Source organism: Wickerhamiella sorbophila (assembly GCF_002251995.1).
Source record: "Wickerhamiella sorbophila strain DS02 chromosome Unknown contig1, whole genome shotgun sequence".
NCBI lineage: Eukaryota > Fungi > Ascomycota > Dipodascomycetes > Dipodascales > Trichomonascaceae > Wickerhamiella > Wickerhamiella sorbophila.
In genome coordinates this window covers 1,186,931-1,209,062 of record NW_020193984.1, presented here as the reverse complement: position 1 = coordinate 1,209,062, position 22,132 = coordinate 1,186,931, and the positions used below count along the sequence as shown (strand labels likewise).

At 48.9% G+C, this 22,132-nt stretch overlaps 14 protein-coding genes across 14 annotated transcripts; 6 read left to right on the top strand and 8 right to left on the bottom strand.

Annotated features, from left to right (window-relative positions):
* Positions 1-86: 86 nt before the first annotated feature.
* On the bottom strand, positions 87-1,523 carry B9G98_00714 (Zinc finger protein ZPR1; the record flags this gene model as incomplete). The annotated part of the gene is made up of 1 exon (XM_024807272.1): positions 87-1,523. The coding sequence occupies one exon, from the start codon at positions 1,521-1,523 to the stop codon at positions 87-89; it is 1,437 nt and encodes a 478-aa protein (XP_024663040.1).
* Positions 1,524-1,551: 28 nt separating this feature from the next.
* Positions 1,552-2,496, bottom strand: B9G98_00713 (hypothetical protein; the record flags this gene model as incomplete). Its single annotated transcript, XM_024807271.1, has 1 exon — positions 1,552-2,496. The coding sequence occupies one exon, from the start codon at positions 2,494-2,496 to the stop codon at positions 1,774-1,776; it is 723 nt and encodes a 240-aa protein (XP_024663039.1). The 3' UTR covers positions 1,552-1,773.
* A 61-nt stretch (positions 2,497-2,557) lies between these two features.
* Positions 2,558-3,040, top strand: B9G98_00712 (Transcriptional activator HAP2; the record flags this gene model as incomplete). Its single annotated transcript, XM_024807270.1, has 1 exon — positions 2,558-3,040. The coding sequence occupies one exon, from the start codon at positions 2,558-2,560 to the stop codon at positions 3,038-3,040; it is 483 nt and encodes a 160-aa protein (XP_024663038.1).
* Positions 3,041-3,107: 67 nt separating this feature from the next.
* On the bottom strand, positions 3,108-4,958 carry B9G98_00711 (hypothetical protein; the record flags this gene model as incomplete). Its single annotated transcript, XM_024807269.1, has 1 exon — positions 3,108-4,958. The coding sequence occupies one exon, from the start codon at positions 4,956-4,958 to the stop codon at positions 3,108-3,110; it is 1,851 nt and encodes a 616-aa protein (XP_024663037.1).
* A 250-nt stretch (positions 4,959-5,208) lies between these two features.
* Positions 5,209-6,183, top strand: B9G98_00710 (GDP-mannose transporter; the record flags this gene model as incomplete). Its single annotated transcript, XM_024807268.1, has 1 exon — positions 5,209-6,183. The coding sequence occupies one exon, from the start codon at positions 5,209-5,211 to the stop codon at positions 6,181-6,183; it is 975 nt and encodes a 324-aa protein (XP_024663036.1).
* Positions 6,184-6,188: 5 nt separating this feature from the next.
* Positions 6,189-8,174, bottom strand: B9G98_00709 (N-acetylglucosaminyl-phosphatidylinositol biosynthetic protein gpi1; the record flags this gene model as incomplete). Its single annotated transcript, XM_024807267.1, has 1 exon — positions 6,189-8,174. One exon carries the CDS (start codon positions 8,172-8,174, stop codon positions 6,189-6,191), a length of 1,986 nt encoding a protein of 661 aa, XP_024663035.1.
* A 45-nt stretch (positions 8,175-8,219) lies between these two features.
* Positions 8,220-9,737, bottom strand: B9G98_00708 (Vacuolar segregation protein PEP7; the record flags this gene model as incomplete). The annotated part of the gene is made up of 1 exon (XM_024807266.1): positions 8,220-9,737. The coding sequence occupies one exon, from the start codon at positions 9,735-9,737 to the stop codon at positions 8,220-8,222; it is 1,518 nt and encodes a 505-aa protein (XP_024663034.1).
* Positions 9,738-9,864: 127 nt separating this feature from the next.
* Positions 9,865-11,121, top strand: B9G98_00707 (Histone-lysine N-methyltransferase set9; the record flags this gene model as incomplete). Its single annotated transcript, XM_024807265.1, has 1 exon — positions 9,865-11,121. The coding sequence occupies one exon, from the start codon at positions 9,865-9,867 to the stop codon at positions 11,119-11,121; it is 1,257 nt and encodes a 418-aa protein (XP_024663033.1).
* Positions 11,122-11,131: 10 nt separating this feature from the next.
* Positions 11,132-13,147, bottom strand: B9G98_00706 (Palmitoyltransferase AKR1; the record flags this gene model as incomplete). The annotated part of the gene is made up of 1 exon (XM_024807264.1): positions 11,132-13,147. The coding sequence occupies one exon, from the start codon at positions 13,145-13,147 to the stop codon at positions 11,132-11,134; it is 2,016 nt and encodes a 671-aa protein (XP_024663032.1).
* A 148-nt stretch (positions 13,148-13,295) lies between these two features.
* Positions 13,296-14,711, top strand: B9G98_00705 (hypothetical protein; the record flags this gene model as incomplete). The annotated part of the gene is made up of 1 exon (XM_024807263.1): positions 13,296-14,711. The coding sequence occupies one exon, from the start codon at positions 13,296-13,298 to the stop codon at positions 14,709-14,711; it is 1,416 nt and encodes a 471-aa protein (XP_024663031.1).
* A 344-nt stretch (positions 14,712-15,055) lies between these two features.
* On the top strand, positions 15,056-15,853 carry B9G98_00704 (Protein CMS1; the record flags this gene model as incomplete). Its single annotated transcript, XM_024807262.1, has 1 exon — positions 15,056-15,853. One exon carries the CDS (start codon positions 15,056-15,058, stop codon positions 15,851-15,853), a length of 798 nt encoding a protein of 265 aa, XP_024663030.1.
* Positions 15,854-15,862: 9 nt separating this feature from the next.
* Positions 15,863-18,730, bottom strand: B9G98_00703 (Importin alpha re-exporter; the record flags this gene model as incomplete). The annotated part of the gene is made up of 1 exon (XM_024807261.1): positions 15,863-18,730. One exon carries the CDS (start codon positions 18,728-18,730, stop codon positions 15,863-15,865), a length of 2,868 nt encoding a protein of 955 aa, XP_024663029.1.
* Positions 18,731-18,853: 123 nt separating this feature from the next.
* B9G98_00702 (Anaphase-promoting complex subunit 10) lies at positions 18,854-19,411 on the bottom strand (the record flags this gene model as incomplete). The annotated part of the gene is made up of 1 exon (XM_024807260.1): positions 18,854-19,411. One exon carries the CDS (start codon positions 19,409-19,411, stop codon positions 18,854-18,856), a length of 558 nt encoding a protein of 185 aa, XP_024663028.1.
* A 51-nt stretch (positions 19,412-19,462) lies between these two features.
* B9G98_00701 (Exocyst complex component SEC5) lies at positions 19,463-21,997 on the top strand (the record flags this gene model as incomplete). The annotated part of the gene is made up of 1 exon (XM_024807259.1): positions 19,463-21,997. The coding sequence occupies one exon, from the start codon at positions 19,463-19,465 to the stop codon at positions 21,995-21,997; it is 2,535 nt and encodes an 844-aa protein (XP_024663027.1).
* Between the last annotated feature and the right edge of the window lie 135 nt (positions 21,998-22,132).

Sequence of the window (22,132 nt, the reverse complement as noted above, 5' to 3'; positions counted from 1 at the left end):
GGATGATTTTTCAGCTGAAGTTTCCGAGCTTTTTTCTGATTTTAAACCTAGCAAAAATTTACTACGTAGCGATAAGGATAAATAAACTAAACCTGAATATCGTTGAGGCCGAGTTCCTCATTTTCGTCATGAGTGCGTTCATAATCTTCAATGACCATCTCGGGATCAGCGTCAGGAGCATAGACGTTTTGGATATAAGAGGCCGCCAGGGGGTCCTCCATGACGATTGTGAATTTGAGCTGGCCCTCGACGGCAGCATCGAGGCGGGCTAGGAATGCGGCCCAGCGTTGTTTGGTTTCCACGGTCATGGAGTCGGCGTCGGCAGAAACGACCTTGGACTCGAGCTCCTCGTAGACTTGACGGAGCAGACCCTCGACGGTGGTGAAGCGGCCGCCAAGTGTTCCGGGCGACAGGTCGAGTTCGAGCTCGGGGAAACGCAAACTGCAAGTTTCGGACTTGAGGATATCACGAGACAAGTCCTCCTTTTCAAGCACATTGAGCCGGATGCGGCGGCCCTTTTCGGGAACAGCACCGCCCGTCTTGACCTCGTTCGACTTGTATCCACACTCGTGGCAGACGGTGGACATGATAATAACGTCCTTGAAATGGGGAATGTTCACAACCTTCATGTGAGTATCCGTGGGGTGGTGGCATGAGGGGCAAGCGCCCTGGATGGTCTGAACTTCATTGCGGAGTTCTTCGGAGATGCCCTCGTCGAACTCGCCAGTATTGATTTTATCAGCAACCGACTCATTGCGATGCTCTTCCTCTTCCGGAGCGGCCATTCCCAGAGCGCGGTCTTGGGCAGCGGTGCGGACGTACTCTTTGGCAACCCACTTATTTCCGTGCTCTTGAGGTTCATACTCCACGAACGAGTTTCCAGAGGGGTCGTCAAGAACGAAAGTCAGTGGCAAGATCTCACCGTTGGCTGCCTGCGCAAGCTTGTCCAGCACAGTTTGGATTTTGGCATGCATGTCAGGATCGACATGCAAACGAACAGGCTGGTCTTGCTCCAGATCATCCTTCATGCCGCTCAGAAGGCCTTCAATTGTAGTGAGACGGCCCGGTCCTGGAGGAATCTCGATATCGAGCTCGTGAAACTTGCAGGTAGCGTACTCTGTTTTGACAACCTGGCGGCTCAGGTCGTGCGGAGTATCTAGTTTGAAAGTGATTTCCACGCCTTTCACCTGGATTTCAGCTGCGGCCTGGACCTCACTGCTCTTGAACCCGCAGTGGGGGCACTCGAAAGACATGACTACGACCTCTCTGAAGCGCGGAATCGCAGTGAAAAGCAGACGGGTGACGCCCTGCTGGTGGCAATTCATACATAAACTGTCCACCTCTTGCACGGGGCGACCGGCTGCATCGGTAGCACCAGTTTTGCGGAGCGAATCGCTGGAAATATACTCAACCCCTTCTTGCTGCTCGACGGCCTCGGCTTGGCTTCCAATTGTCGAGAATACCTCGTCCTCGTTCAGCTTGGGTTTCTTGGGATCAGAATCAGGTCCTGTATGATCAGACATTGTGGTAAGATGAATGATCCGTTTGGGTTATCTTATAAGCTGAAAAAAAAATTCGTACAATGATGATTAATTGTACAGGGAAGGTTCCAGAGCGAGTGGGCACGATTTATTGAAATAGACAATTGCTTTTTTTCGTAGTTATCGAGACATCTTCGTATATTGCAGTATATACTCGAGTGCGGCGCAGTGGTGGAGCCATTGACCATTTTGGCATAGCGACGACGGCATTGTGCATATGCATATGCAGCACTTAGATGCGGGAAATGACATCTGCAATTTTCTCGTCGCCGTCCAGGAACGGGATTTCCTTGTGGACGGTATTGGGTGCCTGAAGCACGGCGGCAGCAACCAGAGCAACATTGGCTCGCGAAACGGCGGTGCGCTTATCTTTTTGCGGATTGTACTCAATCTTGCCAGTGGGTTCCTCAAGACTAAGCATGCCGGGCATGAGAATAGTCCAGTCGAGGTTTGTCGAGCGCAAAAAAGTGTCGGCAGCAGCCTTGGCTTCGGCATAGGCGTAAAACCCGTTGTCCTTGGGAACACCGTGGTTGGGGCCGGCGCCCAAATACGAGACCATAACGTAACGCTTGACATTGGCCTGTTCAGCTGCCTTCATGGTTCGGATTGCGGCATCGCGGTCGATCGCATAGGTCCGGGAGGGGTTGCCGCCACCGGCCCCGGCGGAGAACACTATTGCGTCGGCGCCCTTGAACTGGGATGCGATGTCGTCGACATTGGCGCTCTCGATGTCGAAAACCTGGGTATCGGCGCCGGTTTTAGCCACATCCGCCTTGTGGTCGGAGTTGCGGAATAGCGACTTGACCTGGAATCCTTTCGCAGTGAGCTCCTTAGCCAACAGCAGGGCTACTTTCCCGTGTCCACCTACAATTGTCACGGCAGTCATATCGAAGCAAGCTGGGCAGGGAGGGTTCGGGCCAACGGCTTCGTTGTTTTTGGCGTCCGGGTAACCCATGTGACGGGCTGAGGAAGCGAACTTGAAATCCCCCCCCCTACCCTTGCACCCTCACACAGCTATGGAGAACACCGCAGAGGCTGGCGAGCAGCCATTCTATGTCAATGCCAAACAGTACCATCGAATTTTGAAGCGGCGGATAGCGCGAGCCAAGCTAGAGGAGACGCTGAGAGTGCAGCCGGGGCGTCGACCCTATCTTCATGAATCGCGTCACAAGCATGCGATGCGCCGTCCGCGTGGCCAGGGAGGGCGGTTTTTAACGGCCGCAGAAATTGCCGAGAAAGAGCGGCTAGAAAAAGAGCAGCAGGCCGCGGGCAGTGCCGAAAACACGGGCACCCCTGCTGGCGGGCCCAGCGAGGACGATGCAAAACTTAAGACCGAACATTCCCAACAGGGCTCGCCTTCACCTACCTTGGACGCCCCAATAAAGTCTGAAAATACCGTGTCCGAAACAGGGCTGTCGACCCCCACATCGGAAGTCCCGGCAGACGCTGCCAAGGACCTCCCCAATTTGCTTAAAGAGGAGCCCAAAGCGTTTTTCTGAACGCCCCACAGCTCACACTCCCCCCAAAAGTAATGCCGTTATGTTTATCCTTTTATTAATTATATATTTAAATCTGTGTTTCAGGAATCAGCGGTCCCAGGATGCATCTGAACCGCTCAGCCAACTTGCCCTGGCCCGAAAGCAGTGATTCCAGGGCGGCTGCGTCGGCTGTGGATTCGACCTTGGCAAGAATCAGAGACCGCAAGACGGCTAGAGTCGACTGAGGCCATTCGAATTCACACAGAGTGGCATCCATGGTCTTGACGAGCTCAAACAGACTGTTGAGAATGCCAGAGGATATCTCGAGGCCTTCCAGTTGATCTGCTTCGGGTTCCAGCTCCCAGTTGTCTATTAGCGATTTTGCAAGCTGCTGGTCGAGGGTTGTGTCCAGATCGCGCTGGACCTCCATGCCTAGTTCGGCAACTCTAGCATCTAGTTTGTGTTTCACGAGCAGAACCAAGGCAAAGTCCGAAGCAGTGTGGGCCTCAAGCTTTCCAAGCCGCTCAACGGTATCTTTGTAGCAGTCTGACCGAGCCGCATTGATCTTTTCATTCAATGCCGCGACAAAGTCGTCTAATCGTTGCCGGTGCTGGGCATCCCGACTGAGCACACCAGCGTGCTGCAGCTTTTTGGCCTCCCGATCAACTTGGTTTGAACCTTGAGCCCATTCCTGGATAGCCTTGAGAGGCTCGGCAGCGATGTCCACTTGGCCCTCTACTGCGTTCTCGATATCGTTCAATAAATCAGCGACCGACTTTGTGAAACCATGCTCTGGTCGTTTTGACGGCTTGGCGGGCAGGGGCACGACCAAAGAATCAAGACGCGAAAACCGAGCCAATGCTTTGACTTCGAACTGAGAAACCAGCTCGTCATGGAAAGCACCGCCCATTATATCCCCCAAATCACCAAGCTCGGTAGAATCCCGAGATTTGACCAGAATGTCACAGTACAAGCTTGTGATTTCTGCAATATCCAAACAAGAAGCTGTCGGGCCAGCCGACACTTTCAACAGCGCAGTAGTGTCTTTCATAAAGCGACTTCGAGCCAGCTCAATGTCCACATTTTTATCCGAGAAGTAACAGTTTTCGGGGAAAGCGGGGAGCTCGAATATATTTTTGTCGAGCCAGCGGTCCAGTTCACCGAGCCGAAGATCAGCGTCGTTAAACTCGGGCGAGTTAATCAGGCGCGATTTCGACAATTTGGTTTTGAACAGATGATCCACAAGCTGGTTTGCCACGAACAGTGTTGATTCAATTAGATCGAGCGTCTGCAAAACACTGGCGGGGGTCTGTCTTTGCAAGTCGCTGGCGATGTGGTCTTTTCTCCGATTCAAAAAGTCCACGACCATCTTTTTTGGGGAGACAGAATTAATGATTAGACAGGTATTGAACAGTTCCTGTGACATACCGTCGTTGATGCCGTTATCCAGCCAATTGTTGACAATTGCCGACAACTTACGGTGCTGCTCGTCGGCTCTTTTCGCCACATCAGGCTCGCTGCTGAGCTCCGTTACAAAATATAGCGCACGTGCAGTGGCCAGGTAGTGTCTGTTGATCAGCGAGTCCGAGGCAAACCTCAAGAGACGTGCGGCAAGTTGGCGGGAGCAGCTTCGAACGTTGCCGGCCTGGGCAGCCCAATTATACCGATCCAGGTTCTTCAAGTACCGCTCCCACTCTATATCGTGCTTTGTGCTGCTGAGTTCAGCCAGCTCCCGCTCGTTGGCCAGCGCTTCCACCTTGACTCGAGCAATCTGGTTGGTGAGGCTCACAATCTGGCTGTGGTTGGAGCCGACCGCCTCCCGAACTTTCTTGCCGTGTTCCTGCCGGCGAGCGTCCAGCGTCCTGCAGAACGCCCTCACCTCATTGACGCTATGCTTGGCGAAAAGGTCCTGCCAGCTAGCGACCTCTAAACCGTCCATGCTGACGTAGGAGAGACAGAGAGGAGGCTGAGCGGAGACGACGGTGCATTGGGACATGTAGGGGCAGTCCGGGTCGAGGAAAACGACAGAATAGGCTAGATTTTTCAACTATAAAAAAATACCGCCGGCCAAAAAAAAACACCTCAGCCGTCGTTTCATACGCGTTATCAATATAGAAGCCCGTGCCCTGACATGGGTGTAAAAAAAATGAGAACTAAGCAGGCGGAAACTTTATCAACTTCGTACCAACATGGATACTAGCGTTGCAAACAATCCGGTTATTGCGATTGCATCGTACTGCCTGTCGTCGATTGTGATGACTCTCGGCAATAAGTACGTGCTTTCCGGAGCCCATTTCAACATGAACTGCATTGTTCTGGCTGTCCAGTCGCTTTCGTGCCTGTTCGTGATTTTCGCCCTCAAGGCCGCTAATATTGTCAGTTTCCGTCGGTTCGACGCCGAAGACGCCAAAAAATGGTCCCCGATTTCTTTCCTTCTGGTGCTAATGATCTACACGGCCTCCAAGGCCATCCAGTATCTTTCCGTGCCGGTTTTTACAATCTTCAAGAATCTGACCATCATTATGATTGCATACGGTGAGCTTTTGTGGTTTAATGGCTCCATCACCCCGAAAATCATGTTTTCGTTCGCGTTGATCGTCCTTTCTTCCGTGGTGGCTGCCTGGTCCGACTTGGGCGCCATGGCCGAGTTCACTCCGCAGGCGTTGATCGGCTATTTCTGGATGTTTGCCAACTGCTTTTCGAACGCAGCGTTTGTTTTGTTCCTCCGCAAGCGTATCAAGCTCATGAACTTTACCGATTTGGACACCATGTTTTACAACAACCTGCTTTCCATTCCTATTCTCGCTGTGTGGTCGCTCATTTTCGAGGACTGGTCCGCGGAAAACATTGCCCGTAATTTCCCCCCCGAGTCCAGAAGCTCGGTCATCCTCATGATGGTGGTCACCGGCTTGTTGTCTCTTGGTATTTCTTATTGCTCGGGCTGGTGTGTGCGCGTGACCTCCAGTACCACATACTCCATGATCGGTGCCCTCAACAAGCTGCCGATCGCGGTGGCTGGTCTGATCTTTTTCGATTCAGCAGTCACATTCCCTTCTGTGTTTGCCATTTTCCTTGGCTTCGCCGCTGGCCTGGTGTACGCCCTGGCCAAAATCGACCAGAAGAAACACGAAAACCACACGTTGCCAACTCATAAATCAAACTAAATTGTTTAATACATATGCTCATTTTTGTCAAATAAGTGACTCTGAAGTTGGTTATACAAATGCTTGGGTGCTGGCCGGTGGGCTGGCAATGAGGAGTATAACAGGCTGTAGAGCCGCGATCGTTGGACGGTAACCATCTTGCCGACAAGCAGACCACTCAATACTCTTGTCGAGTAGTAGTGCTCGGCAAACCGTTTGGCCACGACGTTGTACTGGTGGAAGATATGTCCAATTCCAATGGGCTGGGACTCCAATTTTAAAAATGTCTGAGTGCTATCGTTCTTGATGTATTCGAACCTGATTCCACCAGGAACTCGGGCAGGGCTCTTAAATCGGAGCAGCAAGGTGAACAAGGGGAAGTGGTTGAAGAACCCTAGCGTCATCTCGAGCAAAGTCGAAAGTAACACCAGCAGCGCTCGGGTGAATGCAAAGGCCAGATAAAAGACCAAAACCGTGGGTAAAAGCAAAAGCAGTACTGTAAACATGATGGTGCCTAAGAGCAGTTGGTCGATGTTGTAATTCCCCGAATCAATACGAGATCTTAGCACGTTGAGTTTCTTTCCTCTAAACAGGCGGAACAGTGAAACAAGTGTCGTTAGCTGTTTGCGGTAGATTTTCGCGCTGCCAAGATAGAGACAGTAAATATCAAAGGTAATCAGCGAAATTAAGTCACAAACAAGTGAAATCTGAAAGGTTATGCCGAACCAGCCCGCATGACTTAGGAATACGATGAAGCCTTGCAACAAGGGCGTGCAGTAGAGCAGCAAGTGCTGCCATGAAACGAGCACCCAGACAAAAACCTCACCAAAGAACTTGGCCAGTTCCGTATTGAGTTTCAGACCGGCGGGCCACGACATGAGCCAGTTCATGAATTCCTGGAACTGGTCACCGAATAGGTTTTGAGTTACCGTGGTAATAAACGAACACACGCGCCAATGGTTGTCTCGTAAGAACCCTCCAAGAGTCACACCAAGAATAATGTCATTAGCAAAAAGCCACAGCGAATTGTAAAATCGCGTATACTCCACATTCAGAGCAGTAGTTGCCCATGACTTGGACCGCTTACGAATCCTCATATACTGAACAGGCAGATTGCACAGCAGCTTGAGCCGCAAATCTACTTGCAGAGCAGTAGCAGAGATATCTGTCAAGTGGCCGTTCCCTATGGGAAAGGCCGTGATCTGCAACAATGCTTCAGCCAACACATTGAACGAGACGATTGTAAAGAGCACTATCCATTTCGCAATGGCAAATATTCCAAGTTTTTCCGCTTGAATAGAGGCTTGATGTTTTGCTTCAATGCCGATTTTGGACGAAATACTAAGTCGTCGGCTCTGTTGCAGCTCACGGCTTTGCAGTTCCGGGAACATTTTTAGCGCGTTCACAGTGAGGATCCGGCTCAATTCCAGACTGCAATTGATTTGGCTTATGCATTTGGCAAGAACAGACATCCTTTCAGAAGCATTCGACTGTATTTGCCCACCACAATGCAAACTCAAGTTGGTCAAGAGTAAGCTGCGATCTTCGCATGCTTGTTGCGAGTCATGATTGTAGTCTGCGTCAATAATCTGGGAGACAGACTCATCGGGCATATCCAACTGTATCGGATAAAGAGATAAATAGTGCAGCCACTTAGCGTTGGGCTGTGAATAATAAATTAATTGCACCGAGTCGCTTCCAGAATCGATAACGGGCTGTCCAGAAAGAGTGTTGACTACAAAAAGACAATCTTGAGAATGATTGCAAGTACCCAAAACCTGCAAACGGTCACCACCAAACTCTTTGTACAGCTCTTGGGGGGATTTTTCACCCAGCCCTTTGACCAACATATCCTGCTCTAGCAACCGCTGGGCATGCTGCACCGGGAAGTATGGAAGTATAGCCATAACAACATAGTCCTTGGAAGAATTTACCCACCCGACAACGATACTTTTCTCTTCCGGTCCGTACCTTTGGAGACCGTCCACTGGCCAAAAGATGCGCGTTGGCATAGCGTCTGACCTAAGCGCAATCTGGGTGGCAGGAATAAATAAATACTAGAAATTACCTCTTGAGCCCAACTTTGAGCGGAGTTTAACAATTTCAGATTGCAAGTCACCAAGTGATCGTTCGAGAGGCCCGATCTCGTCGAGCCGTCTCCGTGATTTGGCAGAATTTATCATGTTTTCCACCATGAACTTCTGTTCCTCGAGGACGACTATTTGATTTTGAATGCTCTCGATCTCATCTTTCCGTAGTCTCACCTCGTCTTTTTGCAAAACATGGGGAAGAGCTTGCAGGGGAACCATAGTGTCTTGAAGATAGTTTGTCGTCCATAGCGTCATTTGCTTTTGTAGAGTTGCCTCGGACTGGGTGTCGGTGTGGAGGCTGCGAAGACGACGTGACAGATGATCAAATTGAGCAAACGAGCTGAGCAATTGCTGCCGAATGGTTGTAGTTTCATTAACAATCCCTGGCTCGACAGCTCCTCCGGCCAGCTCGGCAGTTAGTTCTTGAAAGCGGGGTAATATCAAGTCGATCTGAGCCTGTTTGCGTTTCAAATGCGTGCGAAGCTGTAACAACTCCGGGAGGGGCTCTTCTATCTCTTTCAGAAAGTTCTTGTGCCCAAACACTGAGTCCTTGCAGTCCCTACACACCCTCACTGCATACATCGACGAGGTTGCCAAATCTGCTCGTTCCAGTTTTTCAGCGAGAATATTAATCGCTACATCCCGTGAACAGTCCCGATCCATGTCTCCGCATACTACTAACCCACAGATACGGCAATGGTGTCTTCGTAAAAAGTAGGAGAATCGCTGGTTGCAGATCCTACAGCGGGGCACGAGAACTTCATTTTCCCATGGAACGAGGTCGCGCTCAAATTCTCGCTTTCGTTGCACATCTTTGTATGAGAACAAGCCTCGTTCTCTGTCCATTTTGGACAGGCCAACCACCAACTTGACCATACGGTTTTCAAGCCTCTCCACAACTAACCGTCGACTATCCACATGTGTTTGGCGTTTCTTTTTAAAACTGAATGTAAGGTCACGCAACATACCTGAGTTATCGTCGAACCCTGGACGAGACTCGAAACAGCCCCGACAGACTCGGGCCCAGATGCCATTGGCAGGATCTGGCTGGGCACTTTTCTCTAGTTTTTTAGCATACACGGAATGAGGACGACAGAACAATAAACCGCATTGTCTACAATTGATCCCGTTGCGTTCTACAGGTACAGAACAGCTCTCGTGTGCACATGTCTGGCCAGGCGCTGCTTCCACCCAATGCTTCCTGGATATATTCGCAGAAGACAAACTTTTCTTTGATTTTGGTGCATTTGCTAACCCAATTGGAACAATTGGTGACTTGTCACTGTGCTCATCGTCTAAATGTTGGTTGAGTTGGGTGAGAGAAATCATAGTTTCATTGCAAATCGGACAGGCCAGTACAGGCTCCTCTGGTTTGGGATTAATGAGAGGGTCATTCTCAACCGCTGGAGATAAGCTTATTGACTCTTCTCTGCGCACTGCCTCAACTGGCTTAGGATTGGGCTGAGGACCCAAAAGTCGAGGCATGAGTAAGAGACGGTTTCTTTATTAAACTCTCTAGGACTTTTGAAGCCGAATTCAATCGCCTTGGCTTTTTCTTCAAGTTCAGCTGGATATTGCAATAAGGGGGGCTGTACTGCAACGTAATTCCCACATGCCCATCAAGTCTTCTGATTTAGCGTACTTTGACGACGTCTTAGTTGACTGTCTCATTGATAGAGTCGATTATTGGGCACATATTCGTAAAACTGGTGAATACAAGCCTATTTCAGGGATTCGCGATGCCGCTGTGCGCGAGATAGTCGACCGGGCGGTGGCTCAGGAGTCATTGGGGCCCCTGGTTGAGGAATTTTGTGAAATGCCGGCAATCACTAAATTTCTTGCTCGCTTCCACGAAATATCTGTTCGAAACATGTTTGAAAAACATGTCAGACGGTATTTGGCAATGTACTCTCCGCTAGCGCCCTTTGCAGTCGAGGTCACAACCCGATATGCAGAAAGCACCAAGCGACAAGCAGAGGCCTGTATTGTTGCCCGTGAAAAAATTATTGCGGGGTCTGAAATCAAGTTTTTAACGGGTATGCTCGCTGACTTGGGTGAGGACGATGAGGAGCTGATTGCCAGTGGTAGTGCTGGTGATTTCAGTATTATCAACACTTCGAGACGGGACTGCAGTAGTATGATGCTCGGCCCCGCTCGATTCGTTAATCATGATTGTGAGCCTAATGCTCAATTCACCTCAAATGGTCGATCTTTATGCGTCAAGGCTCTGCGGAACATTCACATAGGAGAGGAAATTACTGTCCAGTATGCTCCGAACTATTTCGGGCAAAACAATTGTGAATGTCTCTGTGCCACATGTGAAAAGCACAAGCGTAATGGCTACGCAGAGGACGAAGCTACTGATGCTGATGAGACGCCTTCTCAGAATGAAAGTGGTCGGGTTCTTCGCCAACGGAGCCGTACCCCCGAGATCGCTGAACGCAGCCAATCAATCACAGACCGGTATGCCGCATATACCGTGGTGGATCCTGCAGCAACGTCTATCTGCAGCAACTGCACTGTCAACTTCAAAAGCTTTGTCGAGCCTTACAAAGGGAAACGGTTGCAGTGCCCCAGATGTACACGGCACGCGACGTTATACAGCAGTTTTTGGCCGAAAACTCGCGGACAATCTATGGATGTTTCAAGACTTTATCATAGGGCTTTGGCCGTGCCTAAAAAGGAGGTGAGAAAAGAGCGGCCAATGAATGCATTGCAACGAAGACGCCTGGAGCTGGATAAAAAAGAAAAACGGGCAGCAAGCCCTCCGGTCAAAAGACGAAAGACCGTGGTTGAAAAGCCTGTGGTTACCCGTCTCTCAAGAGCAGAGAGGGCAGAAAAAAGGCGCTCGGAACCGGTTCTTGCCTAGTATTTAAATATCATGTCAATCTACGTAAAGCATTGTCTGCTCGGCGGTTCGCTAACGTAGCAGGCTTTGTGAACTTCAATTGATTAAGAGAAAAGTAGTCAACAAGCTGGCCATTAAGAGTGCCAAGTCTGGCATCTGGGTTGAACAAGGGCCCACCACCAAACCAGAAGTCGCTGCAGTTAGCTTTCAGTCCGTGATCGTAAGGACGAGGATCTTTGCCAAAGAGAGTCCTGAACGTGACCTTTATTTGCTGCAAGCCAAGAACCGCAGCACACATGGCGAGCGGGTTGTGCTTGTGGTTGTGGTTGTCAGAGGGCTGGGTTACTGCAGGCGTCTCATTGCGAGCACGAAGCTTGGCTAACGGGTGATCAGCAGGTAAGCTGCTGAAACTTTCTTTGCCTTTCTTTCCTTGGGCAATGTCATAGGTTGTAGAGGCTCTCGCAACATGGAGCCACTGCATAAAAGTCAGGATTTCAATCCATACAAAAATAGGCGCACAAAACATGTACAGTGCGGTAGTTTGTGGGTGTTTGCTAAAAGTCTGCATCACAGTGGTAGGCTGAGATCTTATTACCCACACCACTACGATAGAGAGCGTCGTGATGGCCAGAGAAATTAAGGTCAGAAATGCCACAAACAACCGGTGATTCCGTAGCCCGACAGCATTATAAAGCCAAGGACAATAGTGGTCGTACCGTGCTACGACGTCACCGATAATTTTGTCGTAATGAGCCCGCGCGGGGATGCGAACGAATGTCGCGTAGCAGAAATTCAAAGTGTCATACTCGCCGGAGTCGAGCAATTTGTTTATGGTATTGGAGATATCGGCTTCGCTTCCAGTTTTGATGATACCAGGATCCATGAATAAGGCGGCAAAGTAACATGTCAGGCCGGTGAATGCCAAAGCCAAGAAAAGCATTGAGGCGACATTGTGGGACCCGTAAGACAGAGGAAGGACATCAGTAATGAATTGAACAAGCACCCAGAAGGTGAGGCCGCAGAAAATGCCGCTCATGATTGTACTTTGTAAAAACGCCAAGTGCCCAGGCCACTTATTGTACAAAACAAATCTCTTGAGGACCAAGCGGGAAATGAACAGCAAAAGCACAAGAAGCGGAACGCTCCAAAACCAGCTCAAGTAAGAAACAGCAAGCATAGCGAGTTTAGCCATGACGAAAGGCAAAAAAAAGGTAATGAGCTCAGCTTCGCGGTCGGTAAACTTGTGAATTTTTACCGCCCCCGACGGTAGCCGCCCAGATCGAGCAAGAGCTTGTTTTAAAACACGCTCCCCATCAATTTCTTTAGCAATATCGAAACAGGAGCTGTTGCGACTATTCAATGCGGTTGGATCGGCGCCTGCTTTCAATAAAATATGTAAACAATCAAGAGACTTCGCGACAGTCGCCCAGTGCAGTGGAGTCATACCCTCAGCATCTGCAGAATGAACATCTGCACCAGCTTTAACCAAAACATCGACAGTCATATGGTCTCCCTGACAAGCGGCCCAGATCAATGGCGTCCGACGAAGCTTTGTATCTACTGTGTCCAGACCATAAGAAGCATATTCATGAACATAGTAGATAACAAGTAAAACATTTGACGAGTGTACTGCCAAATGCAACGGATTGAATCCTTGTTCATCGACTTCATTGTAAACCGCACCGTGTTGCAACAATAGCCTGGCAATATACACAAAGCCGTTTCGAGAAGCCCACATTAGCGGTGTCGCAGATTGGAAACCACCTCTTGCGTTCACGTCCGCACCTTTTTCCAACAAGAAGACGCAAATCTCATAGAAGTTATTCGACGCAGCCCAATGGAGGGCTGTAGTGCCATCTTCAGCCAATTGGTTGACGCTGGTTCCATCGGCAACTAGGCTCTTCATGGAGGCGAGATCTCCATGCTGCGCAGCCTCAATAAGGTCTGATATTTTATCACCAAGAGCCTGGACCTCTACATGGTTTGTTTCGGCGATGGGATTCGATCGCAGGGAGGCCAAGGTGGCGAGCTCTGCAATGTCGTCCATAGTTTGTCAACTGAGTTGATCTCAACCAAAACAAGACTTTACACTAGATTTGCAGTTTTCAGCAGTTGTCAATTCGTCCCCAGTGCTCAACCGAAAATCGACGTTCAATGGAAAAACCCAACCTGTATTTCACCGACGCGTCAGCAAGATGCGAGAGGAGATCTATAAAAATGCCCTGAAACTGATCCAAGAAGCCTCGAAACTCGGTAACAACTCCAAGACGAAACTGAAAATGATCAATGCCGCGGTTGTTATTTTGTGGAACTTGGTTGAAGAGGGTAAACTCGAAGTTCCAATCCGCTGGGATGCACAATTGCTTTTGATTCAGCAGATCATTGTTTACACCACTTCCTTTCAGCAGGCGGTTGTCGTTCTGAGGTACCTAAAAGGTGAGTCGCTCACACCAGAGTATGAGTGCCGATGCAAGTTGCTGGAAGTTGAGATGGAGATCCGCCAGAAAGATCCCCAACGCGCATTAAGATTAAGCAATCAATTGCTCGAAAAGTTCGAAACAGTTGATTGCCGTGGACTATTTATTGCTTTCCTGTTCCAACGAATGCGCCTAGGACCCGTGGACAAAGGAATGATAGATAAAGTGCAGGATGTCAATGCTAAGGCTATGTTGATGATTCTGTCTGGGGACATAGGAGGGAAGTACGGTATCACAAGTCCAGACATTATTGTCATGAATATTATTTCCAGGTTGATCAGTGCATTGAGACATGGCATTGAGGACGATGACATTCAATTGGTTGAGGAGCTGCGAAACATCGACTGGTCAGCTCTATGGCCGAACGGCCAATCGCTTTTCGTCGCCAACAAAGAATTGATTCAAATGTCATCAAATACCAGCAATAATGAAATTATGGTGTTGCTCTATGTTGTTTTGACCGTATTCCATTTCTCGTTAGATGACGGAGAGTGCGCGTCTACAAAATCTTGGCTATCAGAGCTGTTGCAGTATGTGTCCAGCATATCTGTTAACAACGAGATTTTGTCTACTGTTTACTTTTATGCTATTCTTATTTATCACCAGATCAACAAGCCCTCTGCCCGTGATATCCTCCTAGAGCAGATGGTACAGCTTGGGGCGAGCGAAGATCTTGTGGAGCTTTGTCGGGGCGTTATTTACCAGCAAGCTGGCGATTTTTATTCTGCGCGAAAATCGTTTGATATTGCACTGAACAATAGCAGTGTGTTGAGACCAACTGTTTTGCTCAATTTACTTTGCATGGCACCAAATTCAGTCAGTCATCTTCGACGTCTTGCAACTTTAGATCTTACTACGCCTCAGCTAAACACGTTGGCACTAATCAAGGCACTGGTGAAACCAGATTCAATGACTAGTCTGGAACACCAAAAAGTTGTTGATTCATTAAAGCCAGCAGAAATGTCGAGTCCGGCTGAGCGTGCTTTATTAGTACTATTGAAGCCAACTGATGTTAAAGAAGATCACTTAAAACGCCACGAACAGGCCATTTCTGCGTTTGAGACTCTTGGGATGACTGCTTGGAAAAAGTACGCGGTTGAAAGAAAGCTGCATAACGGGTCTGCTACCGCTTGAACTGAGCAACCACGTTCACCGGTACGAGCTCAACAAGAACCCTAGATTGAAGGCCGAGTTCATTTATCTGTTTTTATTTGTTAATGGTGCCACTTGGCCATTGAAGTATGCCTCGGGACAAGATGCTGTATACGGTTTGCTCGATCTACGAATCCACTGTGATACCGTTCTATTCGGCAGCTTTTCGCGTGTCATGGAGCATGGTAGCGAATTGCATATCAATGTTCTAGTAATGAGTTTTAGCTCTAATTCCACACATTGCGCGTTGACATATTGGAGCCGCACGTGCCTGCATGCTATATCTTCGATCTCGCTGATGTAATCAGAAATTTCCCAAAAAAAATATGGCAGACGAGCTGGATGATGAATTGGATTACAGTTTTGATGCTGCTGGTAGCCCCGGGGGTCTTGAGGTTGACTTAGAAAAGATAGAGGAGCAGTTGAGTGACGTTGACCGAGAAAAAGAGCGCAGTGCCGAGGAGAGACCTGCCAAACGAGCCAAAAAATCTAAGACCAAGTCGAAATCAGGGCTGGCAGAGAAAAAGCAGCTGAAGATGCAGATGGCCGTTGAAAGTAAAATGAACTTGTCGAAAATGGAGCCATCTGTTATCGCAGACTTTATTTTGGCAAAAGTCCGCGACGATAAAGAGAACAAAGATCTATCTGCGCTTGAACTCCAAGATCGATCCGTCCCCCAGGCGGCGATTGTTGACTGCAGCGTGTTTACCAATGAAACAGACTGTGAGCTTGGATCTTTTCCGGAATTTTTGAAACGGTTCAAACTCGATGAAGTCTCTTCTCCCGATTTGGTATTGGTTTTGTCCATGTCTGCTATTCGAGTCTGCGACGTCGATCGAGCTTGCCGCAAAACCGGTGGAGGTGCCATGAAATTCATCAACAAAAACAAGCTCGATTACGACAAGAAAGAGCTCGCATCCAAAAAGACCATCGCCGTCGCTACTCCAGGACGGGCCACCAAGCTCATCGCCCAGGGAGCTCTTGAAGCAGGCCGTATCAAGCACATTGTTCTGGACAGCTCTTTTCTGGATGTGAAAACAAACAACGTTTTGGATCTGCCCGAAACAATTCCTCTTTGCTCTCAGCTATGTAATGATGGCGCGGTGCGCCTGTATGTATTTTAAGGATATCTTTTAAACGCCCTGTTGACGAAGATATTCGCGGGACTCTGCGTCCAAGTTTTGCAACAGCTGCTGAACGGCAGGCCCGAACTTCTCTGCAAGTTGCTTGAGCTCGTCATTGAAGAATTGGACTGGGTGTTTAACGTCAGGAACAGGGTCAAGAGGCTTGGCAGCAGTGGTTGCCAGTTTCGAGAATGACGAACCGAACGACAACTCCTCAAGGTCAAGCCCAATGGGTACAGAGGTATGCTCTTCAGCCATATTGTATTTCATCAGTCTCACAAGGATATCAAGAGCATGGGCCCATTGTGACGAGTACTCACCTGTGGTATACTCTGTTGTCCGACAGAGCAGTTTGGTCAAGCCAACAGCAGCGATGCGACGATTAAACGTTCCGCCAATTTTGAGCGTGCTCGGCAGCATGAACGAGGTCATCACCTGTCCAAAGACACCCTGCTGCACTTGGTCCAGGAAGAAGATCGCGTAGGCGGGACCAAGGTTGTTGGCTTCAGTTGAGGCCAAAAAGTACATGAACAAACTGAAACGAGAACAGAACTTGTCTGTATTTGACTGCTGCAGACGCATAAGAAGTAGCTGAGCAACCTGTTTCGACAGCTCCTTGAGATGTTCGTGCCCCACGTAGTAAAAAATATACTCTAACAATTCAAGACCGTACTGATCGTTAGACCGAGAAGCAACTAGATTCTGGAATACACCAAGCAAAGGCGTTAGAAGGCCGTCCGATACAACCACTGATGCTCCACGGGACAAAATAACCTCCAAAAGACCAACGAGAGCGGGTACATTACCTTTGGGTTCCCAAAGAACAGGAGCCATCAATGGACGAATAAGCTGGCGGAACGATTCTGGTAAGCCCGACTGGGCCGGCTGGAGACTCAAAACCTCAGTAAGAATTTGAAGCACGTATGGAATGAACTCTGTAATATCTTGTCCCAGAATCTGTAGCATAGGCTGAACCACGTGTTCTTCGAGACCAGAGATACCGATCTGCGCGCCGGCGTAGCGAACCACCGCGCCAATAGACTCGAAAAGAAAGTGGTTGAATCTGGGATTTGAAGGGTTCACACTCACCGCAGTCATAATTTGAACAAGCTGCGGTAGCAGCGGAGCAGCAAACGGTTGCATAGCGCCTTGAACAGTGAGAAGAACTCTCATGATGCACTTCATCAAAAATTCGTTTTCTGACAACTTTTCACTGGTCGATGCTGATCTCAAAATAAGCTGCATCAGCGCGCTGATCAACTGAGCAGCTTCGCTTTGAATATCTTCAGCCTTGAAAACAGAGACATTGTTTTGGCGAACACTCAGGATACGCTCAATGGTGATCGCAGCATAGGTGTAAACAACATAGTTCCTGGAGTTCAGCAGCTGAACCAAAAGCGGTAGAGCTTGCGACAACTGCTCCTTTGTCAGTTGGTTGCGGAAGTTGTGAATGAAACGGATGGCATCGACCTGAAGAATAGGGTTGACGGTTGTAGAAACCAAGTCAGGCGCAATGCTTGATGTGAAAAAGCCCACAACATCGATGGCAAGATTCGTAGTCGACACGCCGGCAGCCGTGACATTACCTTTAGCGGCCACGGACGAAAACAAGTAGGAGGCTGTGTTCTTGGCCTTCCAATTCTGTGCCGGGTTTGCAGCGTACTGCTCCAAAAATCCATTAACATACCGCATGACTGCTTCAGTAACGCGGGAATCCATTTTGGTCACTAATTCACGCAAAAAGTCAGTGGCTGCTCTACGACGAGTATCTGAGTCGGAGCCCTCGAGATCCCGGCGAATAAACTCGATGGGGTCGTCTTCGAACATCTCCTCATCACTCTCACGCATTGTCATATTAGGGATGACGATCTTCTCAATGAGCAAAGTCAAAACTTCAGTGGCCTCAAACATGTGAATATGACGCTCGATCTTCGCAACCGAAGTCAAAAATGCCAAAGCACGGTTTACGAGCAGATCATACTTTGACTGCAGCCCAATTGTAGTGAGTAAGGTCCAAGTAGCACCAACAAACGTGGGCAACGCCTTTCGAAACTCTTCTTCGTATCGTTGGGTGTATAGCTGCAGGATTTCACAGATATCGGTTTTGATAACCTCAAGGATACCAGACTCGGAATCCTCAGTTGTTTCAACCAAAGGATTCGAGTAAATAAGATAATTGTGTAAAATGTCCATAAATTGCTTGATGTGATCCTCGAAAAACTCGGGAATATCCTGGCAATTCAGATCGTAGAACAGTTTGACAAGCAGCCCCATGGTCTTAAGCAATTCGAGTAAAACGTCTTTATTACCGGAGGTTTGCTCAATTCGCTTGTGAGTTTCGAGCATTAAGGCGTAATAAGGCTGGACGAACTGCTCGAGAACCAGTTTGATCTCGCGCAACAAATCGTCACTGCTGAACAATGGCCTCCAGCGCTTGAAAATCGAGTGGGCAACCTTGAGTACGCCATTGTTTACTTTGGCGTCTGTGCCCAGACGAGCCACAAGATTAGGAATGAGGTCGACCCATCTATCAGGGAAGTCACTGTCGGCAATGCCAGAGACCGCCTCACCGATCTGAGCCTGGAGGGCGCTAGGCAGCGAAATCATTAGCGGAATGATCTCGTTCTTCACGGCCACAACGTCTGTTTCGGGCAGCAAATAATTACCATCCTCGTCTGTCCACAGCCGGCGAATAAGATTCTTAAAAAACAGGGCACCAGCAAGCCGAGTTCCCATGGGCAGCTGATTGGAGTTGACGATCTGCAACAAAGTCAGCGTGAACCCCTGCTGTTTATCATACTTGCGCAACTCTTGTTCAGCCGGTCGAGCCTGGCGAGGATCAAGCGACTGATTTAACAGCCCGGCAACTGTGTCCATGATGAGAAATTACAAAGCCCCAAAATCAAAACAAACAAGTAATCAGACCTGGGTGGATCTGAGCAGCAGAGAACAAAGGCTCGGCAGACCGAGCATATACGGAAATAGACTAGAGAATAAATATTACCGCCAGGCCATATGATCTGATGCGACGGGGGGCCCCAGCAGGCGGATTGCGCGCACTCGGGTATCTCGACCATTGTCGTGATTTGCAGTAATCTTGAGTCTCAACATAAAGCATTTGAGAAATCCGTCCTTGCGCGTCTCATTCAGCAGCAGGTGAAACCAGCCCTCGGGGCGGTCGAGCTCATACACACTGATCCGAACCAGATCGTGTAGCCCAGTGCCAGCAAACAGGGCGATTTCAGCAGGTGTGTAAGACTCGTCCTGCTGGTAGTCGAGGAAAATCTCGAATCTCTCAAGCTCAACCCGTTTACTGAATTGGATATCTACAATATGAGGTTGCGCTCCATCACTTTGCCAGAAAGTGTATGGAGAGTCGTCAGTTAAGTTTACAACACCATGTTCTTCTTTGGAAGATGATACCGTCCAAAACGCTTTGTCCGACATATCAATTAACTCCTGGTTGTCATTGACGCCTTCCTCCGCCCACAATTGGTCAATAGTCGGCGCGGTAAAATCTCCGCTGCCCTCGGGGTTCTCGCTATCGTCCCATGTCATGACAAAGGCTTCGGCGTGGTGGGAGGTTAGCCATTAGCACACCAGTCGGCAATGCGGTTGGACATCGATAAAATGCGCCAAACGTATAGTTTGGACAGTGATTATCCGACTACGTGGTCGGATAAGGAGATAGACGTGAATTTGAAGGACGTTGCGGATGCTCAATTCGGTGATTTGTCGCGGTTCGCTCTTATCCAGCAGCTCATGTCGTCACTGGACAGTACCGGGTTTGTGGCTCAGGACGAGCGTGATCCTTTGGGATCTACAGACTCGGTGTTGTCGGTACTGCGAGCCCAAGGAGTTGATGTCGATTCGCTAGCTGAGCGAAGCAAGTACATGCTGTCGTCCACAAAGTTCAACCCCAAGCTGTTTTTAAGAGCGGTGCACTCTAACGCCAGCTACGAGGACTTAAAAAACGCCGCAGAGTACTTGAGGCAGACAATTGAAAGCCAAGACTCCGATATGCGTACTCTGGTCGACACCGACTACGAACACTATGTGGCCTCTAAACGCATGTTGGATGATGTTATGCAGCAGTTTGGTGATTCGGGCATTAATGAAACCGATGACTGGGGTGTGAGCAGCGTCAAACACCGCATAGACGAGGCCGCGTCGAAATACACCGTCATCCAACGTCCTCTGGAAGATGCCAACACTAAGCGTCAGCGATACCAAAACGCCCTGGTGATTCTAGACGCATACAAGTATTTATTCAACCTCCCGAGTCTTTTGTCGAAGCACGCACAGAACAATGACCACGACGAGTTCATGAGAGACCTCAAACAAGGATTAGAGCAAATGCAAGAGATGCGTGGCTCGCAGTCGGCGGACGGTGCTCGGCTGAGTGACATGGTTGGCAAATTATCCAATGAAATCGTGGAGCAGTACAAGGCAAAACTCTGGAAACAACTTCTGGATACGCCTTGTGACTCAAACTATAGCGTCTACTTTACTAGACTTACAGATCTAGGCACCGATCAACCACCGGTGTTTGTTTGGCTGAAGCATCAAATCCAGCAATTTTTGGGCCAGATAAATGACCAATTCGACAGAATGGCACTAAAGACGAATCTCATGGCAATGTATGCCATTGAGTCGTATGGCTATTTTGAAGTGACCAAATTTATCAAGGAGCTACCCGAAACACCAAGCGGTGAGAACCTTGAAGGTATGTGTGACACAATTGAAACAACCGAGTTCTGGATCTCGTTATTGGAAATGTTTGAAGAGCTTCAGGCTACTCTAGAACGTGCTTGTGCGTTTTTTCGCGAGTACGCCTTACTGGTTCAGGGTCGGAGACTCGAGTCTCATTTACGATTGACCGGTGACCAGGAAGTCGCGATTCGTGCGGATTCCGACAAGCTGGTAGAGGTTTTCAATACAAGGCTTATTGAATTCATCACCGCACCTACTCCGAAACATTTAACTTTGCCAGTTGCGGCTGAACATGAGGCTTCAAGTGGGCCACGACTGTCGTTCCTTCCGCCTTACACCAATTCGCTATCTGCGTCCAAGTACCTGAGAAAAGTGCTGGACATTTTGGTGCCCATGCAGCGTGAAATCATGGAGCTTGTAAACGACAACCACCAGTTGAACAGGTCGATCACAACCATTAGGGGTCAATTCATAAAGGCTGTCTCCGATTGCTGGTGCCATGATTCGCAAGCTTTTGGAACTGTCCAAACCTGGTCCTCGACCGGAATTCAGGAGCTTAAAGAGACGCCAGAGTATATGAAACGGTTCCACGCGTTCATCATCTCGCAGCTGCGCTACTTGTTTGGGGGAGAGTCTCCAGATCTCGTCAAGAGCTTGATGGGTGTATTCCCCGCTGCATTGAGTTTGACAATCAGAAGCCTTCATGTCGTTTTAGTAAAAAGCGAGACATCTGTCGTCCACAATGAATTGTTACCTGCACCTATTTCACAAGACGCTAAAGTACTGATGGCAGCCCGAAATTTGTACGAGATTAGGGATAAAACGCTGCCGTCGTTATATGCCACATTCAAAACCAGCTTCAGACAAGACACAGGTACGATAGAGGAGTCAGTCAGCCCGGTAATCGAAGAGCTGTCCAACAGTCTGTTTGATCTCTATACCCGCAAGCAGAAGGCCAAGATCTCGCAAACGATATCTCAGGAGGTGCCTCGACGATCGAAGAAGTGGATGGAGGAAGAGACTCCACGTCAAATATCTGGATTCATGTACGAAAGTCTCATGTTGTTGGTGAGTGTGCATTCAAACCTTTCAGAGAACTGCCCCGCAATTATCTTCCCTGTCTTGAACGAGCTTTACGAACATTTACTGACCTGTCTGTTGACAGCAATTCGCGAACTGGACCGTCTCGGGAAGTTAGGTGTACTCCAGCTTGTCGCGGACATTGAATTTGTGCGGTCTGTTATGGTCAACCTTCGATCTGAGGCGGCGGTCAAGACGATCCAGCGCATTTACGACACCATTCGTGAGTTATCCGCCGACCGCTCTTTATGGGAAGGCACGGACTCGCCACGAAAGTATGTTTTGAAGGTCATTGAAACCGCCTTGAAACGCGAGTATCTGGTATTTGCATGCTTCAGATCAATCAAATAGTAACAAATAGATCTGCGAAAATAGACAAGCCGGCTGGCCCAATCAGTTATTTGCACTGCACAATTGAGCCAGTTAAAGCTTCAATGTCTACCATCTCGCAAAAAAATCATCAAACCGGCTGCAATAGTTCAAATA